This window comes from Rhineura floridana, chromosome 8, assembly GCF_030035675.1.
Source record: "Rhineura floridana isolate rRhiFlo1 chromosome 8, rRhiFlo1.hap2, whole genome shotgun sequence".
Classification (NCBI taxonomy): domain Eukaryota; kingdom Metazoa; phylum Chordata; class Lepidosauria; order Squamata; family Rhineuridae; genus Rhineura; species Rhineura floridana.
This window is the reverse complement of record NC_084487.1, coordinates 60,222,221-60,235,963: the sequence shown is the minus strand read 5'-3', so window position 1 is coordinate 60,235,963 and position 13,743 is coordinate 60,222,221. Positions and strand designations below refer to the sequence as shown.

Below are 13,743 nucleotides of genomic sequence, written 5' to 3'. Positions count from 1 at the left end.
AGTATGACAAACGTGAAGTAAAGCCTGTTCCCTGGATTCCGCTCGGACCATTTATACCGCCCAGATAAATGTGGACACCCTGGAGATGGAGGTGGGCAACCAGGGTGATCATCACCTTTGTGAACACTCTAAGAGCCAATGAGAGGCCGAACAGGAGGGCCCAATATTGGAAGTGATGATGGCTGAAAGCAAACCTCAGGAAGCATCTGTGGGCAGGACAGATTGGAACATGCAGATATGTCTCCTTCAAGTCGATAGATGCCAAGAACTCCCTTTCCTGTACTGCCTCTATGATCAAGGCTAGGCACTCCATCTTAAAGTGACAATATCTCACAAACCTTTTCAGAAACTTAGGCCTAGAACAGCTCTCCATGAAAGATCTTTATTGGGGACTGAAAACAGAATGGAGTAGACCCCTACATAGAGTTCATTCGGCAGCACTGGTTCTATGGCTGCTATGTTCTGAAGGTGCTGTATAGCTTCCTCCATCGCTAACCATTTCCCCAGAGAGAGAGACAGGGGTTAGGAGAAAAATCTGTTTGGCGGGGTTATCCAGAACTCTATTTTGTAGCCGTAAAAAATGAGATTGCTTACTCAGGAGTCCATTGTCATGTGTTGTCAATGTTCCTCAAAATGAAGTAATCTGCCTCCATCAGGGATGGCATCAGTAACGACTCTGTTGACAGCCTCCCCTTTCCATAGAAGAGGAAGAGGGACCAGACCTGCCCTGATATTGACTGTGGCCATGGAATTGCTGCTTGGACTGAAAATGTTTGGGGTTTTGAAGTCACGGCCTCTTCCCCCAGTTTGTGTTCCTCAAAATGGCTGAAAGGAGTGGTATGGGGTGAACCTTCTAAATGATCTCCGGTCCTCTTTTTTATTCGTAGCTAGGACTGGCTTCCACTTGTCCTTAGGATCCACCAAGACAGATCTGAGAACCACTTCCCCGAATAACATAGTGCCCGTATAGGGTGCCATAGAAAGATTGGCTCGGGCCGTAGTATCAGCATCCCAATGACAATGCCAAAGAGTTCTCCGTGCCACCACACTTGCCAACACGAGCCACAAATTGTGTCACATCCAGAGTAGCATCAGCCACAAAAGCTGCTGACTTGTGGAGCTTCATAACAGCCCTTCTGATCTTGGCAGGATCTGGATTGGGGTTGTCCAGGGATCATCCAACCACATCATAGATGCCCTGATGAATATAGACACTGTGCAAGAAGCCCTGATAGAATGGGCCGTTGCATCATGGTTCTTACGAAGGGCAAAATCCATTCTCTGTTTAGACGAATCCTTATACTGGGAGTCCCCTTCTTTGAGCAGAAGAGATTTGGTCACCAAACCTGAAATTGGCTCGTCCACTGCCAGAATCTTCAGAAAATCAGAGGCCAAGGAGTAGTGTTTATAAGCCAGGGCCGGAACCTGTATGGCGTGCAGAGGTCGAGCCCATTCCTCCTTTGCCAACTTATCAAGAGGATCTGGAACCAGAAGAGAGTGTAGGAGTTCTCAGAACCTTGGCACCCTTAACTAGTGGAGACATAGGTTCCAATGGAGCAGATTGTAGACCCAAGGTTTCCATTGTCCTGCAAAACAAAGGTAAGAAGTCGGCTGAATCGAAGAGACGATGAAAGGTATCCTCCTCTGCCTCTGATTCTCCACCTCAGTCATCCCCTTCAGCATCCAGTGGAATAGAAGGGTCCATTAGATCTGTCACATTGCCCATAGTTCTGCTTCTGGCAACATCAAAGGGATTAGGTGACATGTCTTGACCCTCATCTGAATGGCCGTGAGGAGCAGAGGAACTAGCATGAAGCTGCATATGCAAGAGGGCTCGAAAACCTGTGCCTTGGGCTTGCAGCTGCAGTGGTGGTTGAGCTTGTGACAAGGAGTCCAGCAATGCATCTTTCAACTGAATAACAAATTTAGGAGTCAACTGCAGCCCAAGCAAAGGCACTTGAGTGGTTGGTAGAAGAGAGGGCTCCATAGACCCTGATTGAGCTTGTTGCGATAGTGATGTGGGAGCCACAGGACTAGATGACTGAGCTCTAGCCTCAGAAATAATAGTAGAAGGTATAACCAGTGACTGACTGATGAACTGGCAGACCAGGTGCAGGATGCTGGTGGGCAGAAGGCTGAGCTGGAAACGGATCAAACTCCTCTTCTCATGATACAGTTGGAGAGTGAAAGAGGGCTATCAGTCTTTCTTGAACTGTAACAGCTGCCTCCTCTGACACCATGGTGGCTGTAGTGGAGGTCTCCACTGTGCTTGGAAAAGACACACACCATGCCCGTCTAGCTGCAGTCTGATTAGAGGAGTGCTTAGATTTTGCAACCGCTTTAGAATGTTGCTTAGAAGGCTTGCGCTTTGGTATTTTAGGCCTCATCTCTTGAGAAGTTGTGGCGGATATGGCAATCCACTTCACATCAACAGAATCTATAGCTGGCGTCTGACCTACCATGGTATGCATGCACACAGTAGAGGGCTATGGTACCAGGAGTCCAACACATGCACTGGAAGATGGGTGCAGTGATTAGAACGCTTAGACATGCCTATACACAAACCTAGGCAACCTCACGCAGTAGAAGTGTGCAGTAAATTTTGACACTTAGACACACACACATGGTAGAGAGGTGCAGTGAACTGACACTTAGACACATGCATACAGTAAAGGGGTGCAGTGAATTGACAGACACATGCACACAGTAGAGGTGTGCGGTGCGGTGAATTGATGCTTAGACACATGCACATAGTAGAGGGGTGCGGTGAATTGACACTTAAGACACATGCACATAGTAGAATAGACACTTAGACACACATACAGTAGAGGGGTGCACTGAACTGACACTTAAACACACACACACACAGTAAAGGGGTGTGGTGACTTGACAATTGGACACACGCACATCATGGAAGGGTGCAGTGAATTCGCACTTGACACTTAATTTCACCCTTAGACCTTGTGGTGGAATGCAGTAGAGGCTCAGACCCACACACACAGTAAAGGGGTGCAATACAGCCCCACTGTATGTAGTAAATAAGAGGATTGTGTATGTGTGTACGCCCTTATATGCCCTTTAGGGAGAGAGCGCACTTATCGCTAACAGGGATTAATTAGAATCAACCAAAACCCCTAAAAATCGTTTCAAGAAAAAAGGCAGGAAAATTAGAGAACAAAATGGCGGGCATGAGTGGCTGAGGAAAACAAGAAGCTACCAAAATAGCAGGCACTAGACAAAAGGGCGGAGAGGGCCAACTGCTGAGAGCCTCCGCCACCATGAGCTCCAAAGGCTCACCTGACCCTTAAAAATCAATGGGCGATTGGAAGGGAGCGCTGCCACCCCCCGCAATCTGCTGGAGCCGCAACCGCGAGCTCCAGATGGGATGCACTAAAAAGCGCTCCTGTAGCAGCAGTCTCCTGGAGCTGCAGCTGCACGCTCTGGTAAGCTATCTCTAGAGGAAGGGGAGAATTAAAGGTCCCACGGGGCCACAGGCATGAGCCCCGCAAGGTAAGCAGCCGGCTCTATCAGCCAGGAAAGTGGCTGGTTCTCCAAGGAGGTGTCCATGGGCTGCAGCTGCAAGCACCACAAAGGTGGAAACCTCTCACCCTCTAAGCAGCCGGTTCTGTCAGCCAGGAAAGGGGCTGGCTCTCCAAGGGGCGGTCTGTGGGCCACAGCTGCGAGCCCCACCAAGAAGGGAACTGGGAAAAAAGAGGGAAGGTGAAAAGAGCTGGGAGTTAGGGCTAGGAAGACCCAGAACGAAAGCAAACAACCAAACACCCTCACACTCCTCACACCAACTATCCCCACACACAAACTCACTACACAAAGGTAAGAACTACCTTGGACAAAGGCAAGAATGAACTGGAGTGGGGGGGAAGGAGCAGCCTGAGTCTTGATTCATGTTCATTCTTGCCTTCGGACACTAGATGGCACTATAAACCACATGATGGCATGCTACTTGGAGAAAATCATGGGTTGTATCCAATGTTCCGTGCACACAGCTCTATTGGCACAATGGGACTTCTGTTCTCTACCTGCACAGAATCTGTGCAATCTGCTTCAGAGGGTCCTCCAACCCTTTGAAGTAAGGGGGAGTGCAGAGGAGCAGTGGCACAGGGAGACTCACAACAGGCCAAAGTGGAAAATATGCTGAGGAAAAACTTTAAAACTAAATGCTTACAAACACTATAAAGACTATTGGCGAGGTCACAAGGCACAAATAAACACTCAAGCAGGGACACAGAGAGACAAAACAGGTCTCTCCCAGAGACTAAGGCAGACAGCGCACTCAACAACCACTCAGGTTGAAGGCAGGATAGAACTGAAACAGGAGTCCAGTGGAGATCCAGAAGCTTCTGCTAAATCAAACAGCAATTGCTGTCTTCAGTCACTAGGGGAAGTTTGAGTCCCACCTGAGGGCATCTTACATGCACGGGAGAAATAACTGCACTATATGTGCCCGTGTGTGTGTGTATGTACATATATACTCAAATGCACACACACTTTTTAAGGTATACAAAACCAGTCTACCCTGATCATGATATATGAAACACTGGTACTGTCAAAATTCCTTTCATTTACTTGAAGTTTGTACAGGATCCCCGCACACAGGGTAGTGACAAACAGAAACTGCTAAGCAGGAATGCCTGAGAAATTGCATCCTGGGACTTTTAACATTCAAAGGCACTATTTGAAGACTGCAAGATACAACATTACAATATTTGTGATGTTCAGTGATATCTATCCACTAATGTGTACTGCTTTCATATCAGGAAAAAATAAGTAAGTTAATATTAGTATGCCATTTTCTCCTCACCCTCAGTTCCTTTGTCTGTTTGTCAACGATCTGTTGAACATTCATGTGTGTCTCTTTTTGTGATGCTATAGAAATAATCTGCTGTTCTGCAGCAGCTGTCATTTCTGCTCGGAGTTCCAGGAGGGCTTTACTCAAAGCCTGCAAATATTGATATATATATTAAAAATAAGGAATATGATGAAAAGCAATAAACACAAATATCACCTACGTCCAAATTTCACATATATGCAATCAACTGAAACAAGCAAGCATTTCTTTTTAAAAATCAAATAGGTATAAAAGATAGGAATGAGATAAATGTTTATGACATAAAGCGATAAAAAAATTACCAATACATTTAGTTAATGTTAGTTCATGTCAAATATGTTGCTGCCATTTTTGGCGGCAGTTAAGTGTTTGGAGTAAGGTAAAGTAGAGACCATGATGTTTAAAAAGTTGTAGAGTTCAACCGAATGCTCTCTCATTAACAATTTTTAAATTATTATTATTATTATTTTTGAAAGAATGCCTAAAATATACTAGGCATTATACATAAATAAAATGAGTAGATCACTACAGAGAGCCTCACAGTGGCAAAAGAAAAGTGAAATAATTCTGGTTTGTTAGAGAAAATGGGTTGGTTTACAGCCCAGTTATTTGTTTCCGTACTTACTTTCTGCTGTTTCTCTTTTAAGGCTAGCTGATTCTTCAGCCGTTCCACTAGATTTTTCATTGTAGTTGTTGGAGCTCTATTATTTGCTTCTCTTTGGGCCTCTAGCTCTAATTTTACATTCAGTAATTCTTTCTCCATCTGTGACAACAAACTCCTTAATTCATCCACTTCATCTTTCAATTTTTTCACTTCAGCTGCATGCTTCTCCTCAAGCCTAGCATAGCAAAATAATAAATAATAATGACATCCACTGGCTAAATGGAGCAAGTTCCAGATGGACTAACAGGGCTGAAATATTGCATTATTTTGATTATAATTATAAATTATTTCCAACAGCGGCCTAGAGGAGCAAAACACTGCTAAAATTGTTTTTGTGATAAGCAAAGTCAGCTGCATTATCTAATTCATTTTTTCATAGCTCATTAATAAGCAAATTTCCTCAGTTTATTTCACCTCATGGCTCAAAGTCTAATGTTTAGAACATACGTTTGGGAGGAGGATCATCAGGCTAGCTCATGCTACCACCTCCTGCATAAAACCCCCACAAGCTCTGCCAAATGTCTGCATGTTAGACTTCATATTTGCACAGGGGTTATCTACAAAAGTTGAATGCAATGCACATAGGCCAGGAATGGGCAATCTGTGCTCCTGCAGATGTTGTTGGACTCTTTTTCCATTAGCCCCAATGGTCAGGGATGATGAGAACTGTTTTCTAGCAACATCTGTAGGAGCATAGGTTGCCCACCTCTGGCATTGGCACAAACAGCATGATTGTACACATTGGTTCTATGGTGTACAGACTGCACAGTTCAGATCTAGGGAGTTCAACCTATGCAAATATGAAATCCAGAAGTATATTAATGTATAGTTAGATACTGCCCAATGAGGTGTCGTTAAACATGTATTTAAAAAATAGTATTGATGAAAACAAAACAAAAACTATCCTTTTGTATAATGATAATGAGCTCCAAGTTTAAGCTGAATTCTTACCTCCATAACTATTTGAATTATATACTTTAGGCAACGTTTTCACAAAATTAATCTAACATTTGAATCTCAAGCTGCCAGCAGTTCATTTATAGAATGGTTACACTTACTGGCCTCTGATGTTATCAAACTGCTTGATTTTTACCAAGGTAATCTGCTTTTGCTTCTGCAAGTCAGAAGATGTTTTCTTTAATTTGCTGAAAAGGGAAGCAAGGGAGCTATCCTGTTCTGCTATAGTTTGCTCCATCTCCGCCAGACGAATTAAATGTTTATTTGCTGGGACAGCTAAAGATGGCTTTTTCACCAACTCCTGCAGAACAAACCAGGTTAGCCAGGGAATAAATATTCCATTGTGTATCTGATACTATCATTTAGAACACACACTTCAGTCAAAATTAGGCACTTTTAAGGTCCTATTAATGTGCATAGTACTTTCCCAACATGAGTGTCAGTGTAACATTATGGCTGTATGATCTAATTAAGCACTTATTGGAACGTGGTTTGAAAAAGCATCAGAAAAACTTGTAATGGCATTTGTTACCTCATTATATGAAACAAATGAAAAGCACCTGATATGATATACTGAAGGATTTTTGCTGGATATAGTGCATTAGCACTATAGTACCCTCCCATTAATTGAGGGATTAGCTGATTGTTGTCAGCGTGTATTACGGAGGTAGGCCTCCGTTTTGTATATTGTTTAGGGTGGGTGGCCTGTCCATTAAGCGGACAGGGTTAGGGGCATGTGTAGATCTGGGGGGGTTATGACAGAGAGGGGGGGGGCAAGCTATATCAAGATTGAGCGGCAGATGCTGGGTTGATGCTGGGGGCAGACCATGTCAGTCTAGAGGAACAAGAGATAGATGTATAATATCCATCCCTTGTTCCGGGTCTGCCCAAATCCAGAAGACAAATGGGAGACGCAGGATTCCTACCGACCTTCAACTGTTGTTGTGTAATGCCAGGTCTGTGTCACAAAAAACATCTATCATCCATGATATGATTTTGGATGAATGCGCAGACCTGGTGTGCGTTACGGAAACTTGGCTGGACGAGGCCTCAGCCCCCATTCTTGAGGCCATGTGTCCGCCGGGTTTCCGCTACGCCCAGCAACCGAGGGTGGGAAGGTGGGGAGGGGGAATGGCAGTCATCTATCGGGAATCTTTGGTTTTTACCAGACCTCCCCTCCCGAGGACCAAGTTTGTTGATTGTATGTATTGGAGGTTGGGCCCGAAGGGCAGTTTAGGGATTCTGCTTGTGTACCGCCCGCCCCGCAACACAGCAGACTCCCTGGCCGAGGTGCTCGAGGTGATCTCGGATGTACGAGTGTTGTCCCCAGAGCTATTAATTCTCGGGGACTTCAACGTGCATGCTGAGACCACTCTCGTTGGAACCCCTCGGGATTTCCTGGAAACCATGGCTTCCTGGGAACTGCACCTTAATAATACTGAGCCCACCCACGTAGCCGGTCATGCTCTGGACCTTGTATTTGTCCTGGGAGAGGAGGGAAGTGTTCTGAAAGTGGGGGCTATTTCTTATACCCCTGTGTCATGGTCAGATCACTATCTGGTGAATATAGATTTCTCGTTGCCACACGCCCTCCGCAGGGGCAAAGGACCTATTAGAATGGTCCGCCCCAGGCGCTTGATGGATCCTGATGGATTCCTGACTGCGCTTGGGGAATTGGAACCTGCTGAAGGTCGCTTGGTCGAAACCCTGGTGATGGAGTGGAATGAGGGGATCACCAGGGCATTGGACCGAGTTGCCCCGAAACGCCCTCTCTCCCTGAACAGAACTCAGATAGCGCCATGGTATACACCACGGTTGCGCAATCTGAGGCGGGAGGTGAGACGACTAGAACGCCGGTGGCGGAAATCTCGCTCCGAAGGTGCTCGGACACAGGTCAGAGCAGCAGCAGCTGCCTACCAGGTGGCAGTGAAGGCGGCAAAGAAGGATTTCTTTGCTGCCTCTATTGCATCCGCAGAGTGTTGTCCCAGGAGGTTGTTCCAGGTGGTCCGAAGCCTGGTCGGTCCAGTTGCTCAGGTACCCCTGGAACATTCTAAGACCTCCTGTGACAAATTGGCAAAACACTTTGCTGATAAAATCGAACACCTAAGGAGCTCGATTCCGTACGCCGTGGATGCAGTGAATGAACCAGAGTTGACCATTTGCAATCCGGTCCAGTGGGATCGGTTTCGGCCTCTCCCTTCTGAGGAAGTGGACAAGGTGCTTTCATCTGTGAAGCCTACCACTTGTCTGATTGATCCATGCCCATCATGGCTCCTTGTGAATTGCAAGGAGAAACTGGGCGAAGGGATTAGGGCGGTGGTAAACGCATCCTTAGTGGAGGGTGTGATGCCACTGGCCCTCAAGGAGGCAATTATAAAACCTATCTTAAAGAAGTCCTCCTTGGATCCCCAAGTTCTGAACAACTTCCGCCCTGTTTCGAATTTACCATTTTTGGGCAAGATCATTGAGCGAGTGGTGGCTAATCAATTGTCAGCACACTTGGATGAAACGGATTATCTGGATCCATACCAATCGGGTTTCAAGACTGGACATGGAACTGAAACAGCCTTGGTCGCTCTGGTGGATGATATGAGGAGGGCATTAGATAGGGGAGAATTCACCTTTCTTGTCCTCCTAGATCTTTCAGCGGCTTTTGATACCGTTGACCACGGTATCCTGATGGATCGCCTGGAAGGACTGGGAATTGGAGGCACTGTTTTACAGTGGTTCCGTTCCTTTCTCTCTGACAGGCACCAACAGGTAGCATTGGGAGATGAGGTATCAGACCCTTGGCCCCTCACTTGTGGAGTGCCACAGGGTTCTATCCTCTCTCCCATGCTATTTAACATCTACATGAAGCCGCTGGGATCTATCATCAGGAGATTTGGGCTGCGGTGTCACCAATATGCGGATGACACACAGCTCTATCTCTTGTTTAAGTCTTCACCAGAGTTGGCTGTGGAGACCATGTCCAAGTGCCTGGAATCCGTGAGTGGATGGATGGGAAGGAACAGGCTGAAGCTAAATCCTGACAAGACCAAGGTACTGCTTGTGGGAGACAGGGGTAGGCTGGGTTCTGTTGACCTGAGGTTTAATGGGGTACAATTGCCCCTGAAGGACCAGGTCCGCAGCCTGGGGGTTGTTCTTGATTCCAGGCTGTCCATGGAGGCTCAGATTTCGGCAGTGAGCCGGGCAGCCTGGTACCAACTACACCTCATACGCAGGCTGCAACCCTACCTCCCTGTTCATCAGCTCCCACTGGTAGTACATGCCCTGGTCACCTCTCGATTAGACTACTGCAATGTGCTCTACGTGGGGTTACCCTTGAAAACGGTCCAGAAACTTCAACTGGTACAGAATGCGGCGGCTCGTTTACTTACAAACAGCCATCGCCGTGATCATATTACACCAGTATTATTTAATCTACACTGGCTTCCAGTAGTTTTCCGGGCCCAATTCAAGGTGTTGGTGTTAACCTTTAAATCCCTATATGGTTTCGGCCCGGTTTATCTGAAGGAGCACCTCCAGCGTCACTAACTATGCCGCCTGACAAGATCCGCCATGCAGGGCCTTCTCTCAATCCCACCAACAAAAGTAGTTAGGCTGGTGGGGACTAGAGAGAAGGCTTTTTCGGTGGCGGCCCCCACTCTCTGGAATTCCCTCCCGTTCGATCTTCGACATGCCCCTTCCCTGGATACCTTCCGCCGAGCATTAAAAACTTGGCTGTTTGGTCAGGCCTTTGAGACTATCGGGATGGGCTAATTATATACTCAATCCCCGCTGCTATGTATTACAATTGCCGCTATTCTGTCACTGATGATTATTTGTATTTTATTGTATTTATTGTATTTACTGTATTTTGTATTTTATTGAATTTAATATGTACGCCGCCTAGAGTGGCTTCGGCCAGATAGGCGGCCTAAAAATTAAATTATTATTATTATTAGCTAAATAAGTTCTTATATAGTTTGTTTGCCCTTATTTTCTCACTTAACTGAGGAATTATTGCAGTTTAAGAATGATTTTTCATTCACATGGTGGGAGCCTCTATCAATAGCTAGTCCAAGAATAAAGTTTTACAACAATTCCTAAACATGGTTTCCAGAAGTCCTTGTTATTACTGGTATGGGTTTTTTAAAAATTATTTTTCAAATCATTGTCAAGAACGCATTGCGCTATTGTACTAATTAAATAATCAGAAAGGCACCTCTGTTGGCTTAAAAACTGGGTCAGGTTCATAGTAGATCAAGTTCTCTCTGCAAATTATGGTTCCAGCCCCTTAAGAGCATAAATGTCAACCATCACAAATGGTGCCCAAAAGGATGCAGAAAGTCAGTGGAAGCCTGATGAAAATCAGTGGTTGGATCCAAAGGGATCTCAGCATGAACAAAAATTGATTCCACTCACTGAAAGGATGGGTCTGTGACTTCTGTTGACTCCCTCCCCCTCCATGTGTGTCCCCCTTAAAAAAATTCAGTTCCTAAGGATGTCCTCAATCCTCAGGATCAGCTTTTTTCCAGGGCTGGGGGCTGTAAAGTATAGTTCCACAAAAAATGTTTCACCTGCAGTTTACCGGATCAAAGCCAAAACGATAATAAATCATCGTATATCAATTCTGTTCCCCACTTTTATGCCTTAAATACTCATTTATAAAGCAAAACCAACATCCCTTATACTTACTAATGCAGTTTGCTTGAACTTGTTAAAAGAAATGTCAGCATGTAAATCTAACTTTTGATGTAGCACTCTGAGGTCTTCTTCATGTTTCTTTGCAATTTCCTCTTGTTCCTAAATAGTGTAATATATATACATATATGTTTCTGTATCCACTGTATTCTACTAAAATACCAAATAAGATTAATAATCACTAAAGACAAAACAGATTAAAATACATATTCATAAAATAAGGTATTCATGGTTTTCCAACTTTTAACTTCAACATGGGACCTGCTTATAGTTTCTCTTCTCACTTCTCTCCAACCTTTTACTACTTCTTCCTTATCCCTATGCCTGTCCAAGACTTTTTCCATGAAAGGCACTCGAAGGAGTGCAGTCTCAAGTAATCAAAATCATGTTGGGCTCCCACCTGGAAGTGCCAGTTCACACATATCACATCTCCACATGAACACTGCCCAGTTCAAATGATCCTGTGTGAAATGCATTTTTAAAAAAAAAAAATCTAGGAAGACCTTCAATTCAATATTTCCTGGGCTGTTTAAAATAACAGTTTCATATTATAAATACCTCTCTTGCTTTGGCCAAAAGGTGCTGGTACTTTTTCAACACTTCCTCTTTTTGATTTAATCTTGCTTGCATATTTGCAATAGTCTGATGTGCAATTTTCAGAGCATGAGGAGTGGCAGCAGAGTCATCTTCTTTTTGGCCAAGTTCTGCTATTATCTTCTCTCTCTCCAATGATGCTGGCAATCGAAGTCTTAATTCATTTATCACCTTGTCTCTTGACAAGATATTTTGCTCTGCTCTCCACAAAACAGTTTCTTTTTCTTTCAATTTCTGGAATAAAATAAATTTCTATTACCAAAAACTACAAAAATAATTTCTGGTAATGTATGTATTTTATAGCAGTATTTCCATCATTACAACAATTAGATCATATTCAAGCACTGATATATAGCAATACATGACTGCAGAAATTTCTAAAGCATTTCAATGAATAGTTCCATTACTAAAGATTTAAATATAACATTTTCAGATATTTAGGCATCGAACTATGTTTCATAAGGAACACAGACGCCAGCTATTTTGGAGGCTATGCCCGAGCCTGCCTCCTGAAGTAGGCAGAGTGAAAGAGTGAGGAGGCTGCTCTCTCACAGGGGACTTACTGGTTGCCTGATTTAATAGCCTAAAGTGAGTGGAAGGAGCAACTGATCAGAGCATATCTTCTACTCTACCCTATAAATAAAAGCATATGATTCAAATAGCTGACCAATCCAATTACCTCTTCTAAGGATTTGCAGGTGGCCTGCATTTCCAGGATTGTTCGAACATGTTCTCGAATTTTCCTTAGAGCTTGCTCAAGCTGATGCGGAAGTGGCAGGCTAGGATCTGGAACTGATCCTGTAGCTTCATCAAACTGCAGAGGTGAAAATGGAAATAGTAACTTTCCTGCTGACTGCTATAGTCAATGAAAAGATCGATATTACGATATATTATGATATGAAATAAGCACAGGTACCTTTTCAACTGTTCTTAATATGTCCTTTTGCTGACGGTCATATATGTCTAGCTGATGTTCTAATTCTACTTCTCTTTGTTCCCAAGCCATCTGCCGCTCCTCATGGAACTACAAAGTTTAACAGATTTAATAAGACTTAACGGACTGTTTTTGGTAAACCACTTTGAGGTTTTATTACAATCAAGCAATATATAAATTTGGTTAAATAAATAAAAAACTGTACAAAGCATCTGAGAGCAACCTCCTCAACAAGATGCAGTATATGATACATACAAGTACATTTTTCATCTTACATGGAAAAAAAATTGTGCAGGACTTTTATCTACAGTATTTGTTTATTTATTTAAAAAAACCAATAGTGCACCTGTACCTTGCTCTGCTGTACCATTTCTTCTTCCAAGTTATTAATTGTATGTTCATATTCTGAAAGGATATTGTTCAAGTATTTAATCTCTTCCTTTCTCTTGGCTAATTCCCGGTTCAGCTTAAGCTCCTGAAGATGAAGCTCTTCAATTTTCATATGCCACTCAATTACCTGATGGACCAAAGGACCAAATTCAGTAGTAACTTAAAGATCAGGCTAATTTCAAGTATCAATATTATTATTAAATATATTACCCACCCCACCAGTAGGTCCCAAGGCAGGTCACAACAATATAAAAATCCATTATTAAAAACAGTTTAAAACAAATTACGTTCACAACTAGACAGGGTCTTAAAAATATATCTCTCAAGTGTCAAAAACCAGAGTGAAGAGGTGTCTTCAGCATATGATAAAAGCTGTATTGTGAAGGTGCCAGATGCACCTCTGTGGGGAGGAAATTCCACAACTTAGGGGATGGCACAAAGAATACTCTCTCCTGGGCCACTACCCCCTGAACTTTTAAGAGTGATGGAACTACCAAGAGAGCCCTTTCTGCTGATCTAACCATCTAAAAGAGTATGCAGGGAAGGAGGCTACCTTTAAAATATTTGGGGCCTAAGTTGTTTAGGCTTTAAACACAAGCATGAACACTTTGAGTTGGACCTAGAAACAAACTGGAAACCAATGCAGCTTTTTAAAAACAGGCGTTATATGAA

The 13,743-nt window shown here is 43.8% G+C and overlaps 1 protein-coding gene across 8 annotated transcripts in view; it reads right to left on the bottom strand.

Moving 5' to 3' along the window:
• CEP290 (centrosomal protein 290) overlaps positions 1-13,743 on the bottom strand; it is a 126,388-nt gene that overhangs the window by 41,841 nt on the left and 70,804 nt on the right. For all 8 annotated transcript variants that reach the window (XM_061639608.1, XM_061639606.1, XM_061639610.1 and 5 more), the window contains 8 exons: positions 13,034-13,198; positions 12,664-12,771; positions 12,427-12,561; positions 11,712-11,981; positions 11,148-11,255; positions 6,569-6,768; positions 5,472-5,685; positions 4,820-4,957 (listed from right to left, as the gene is read on the bottom strand). In XM_061639608.1, the coding sequence (XP_061495592.1) occupies positions 4,820-4,957; positions 5,472-5,685; positions 6,569-6,768; positions 11,148-11,255; positions 11,712-11,981; positions 12,427-12,561; positions 12,664-12,771; positions 13,034-13,198 (1,338 nt within the window). The remainder of the gene's footprint in view (positions 1-4,819; positions 4,958-5,471; positions 5,686-6,568; positions 6,769-11,147; positions 11,256-11,711; positions 11,982-12,426; positions 12,562-12,663; positions 12,772-13,033; positions 13,199-13,743) is intronic.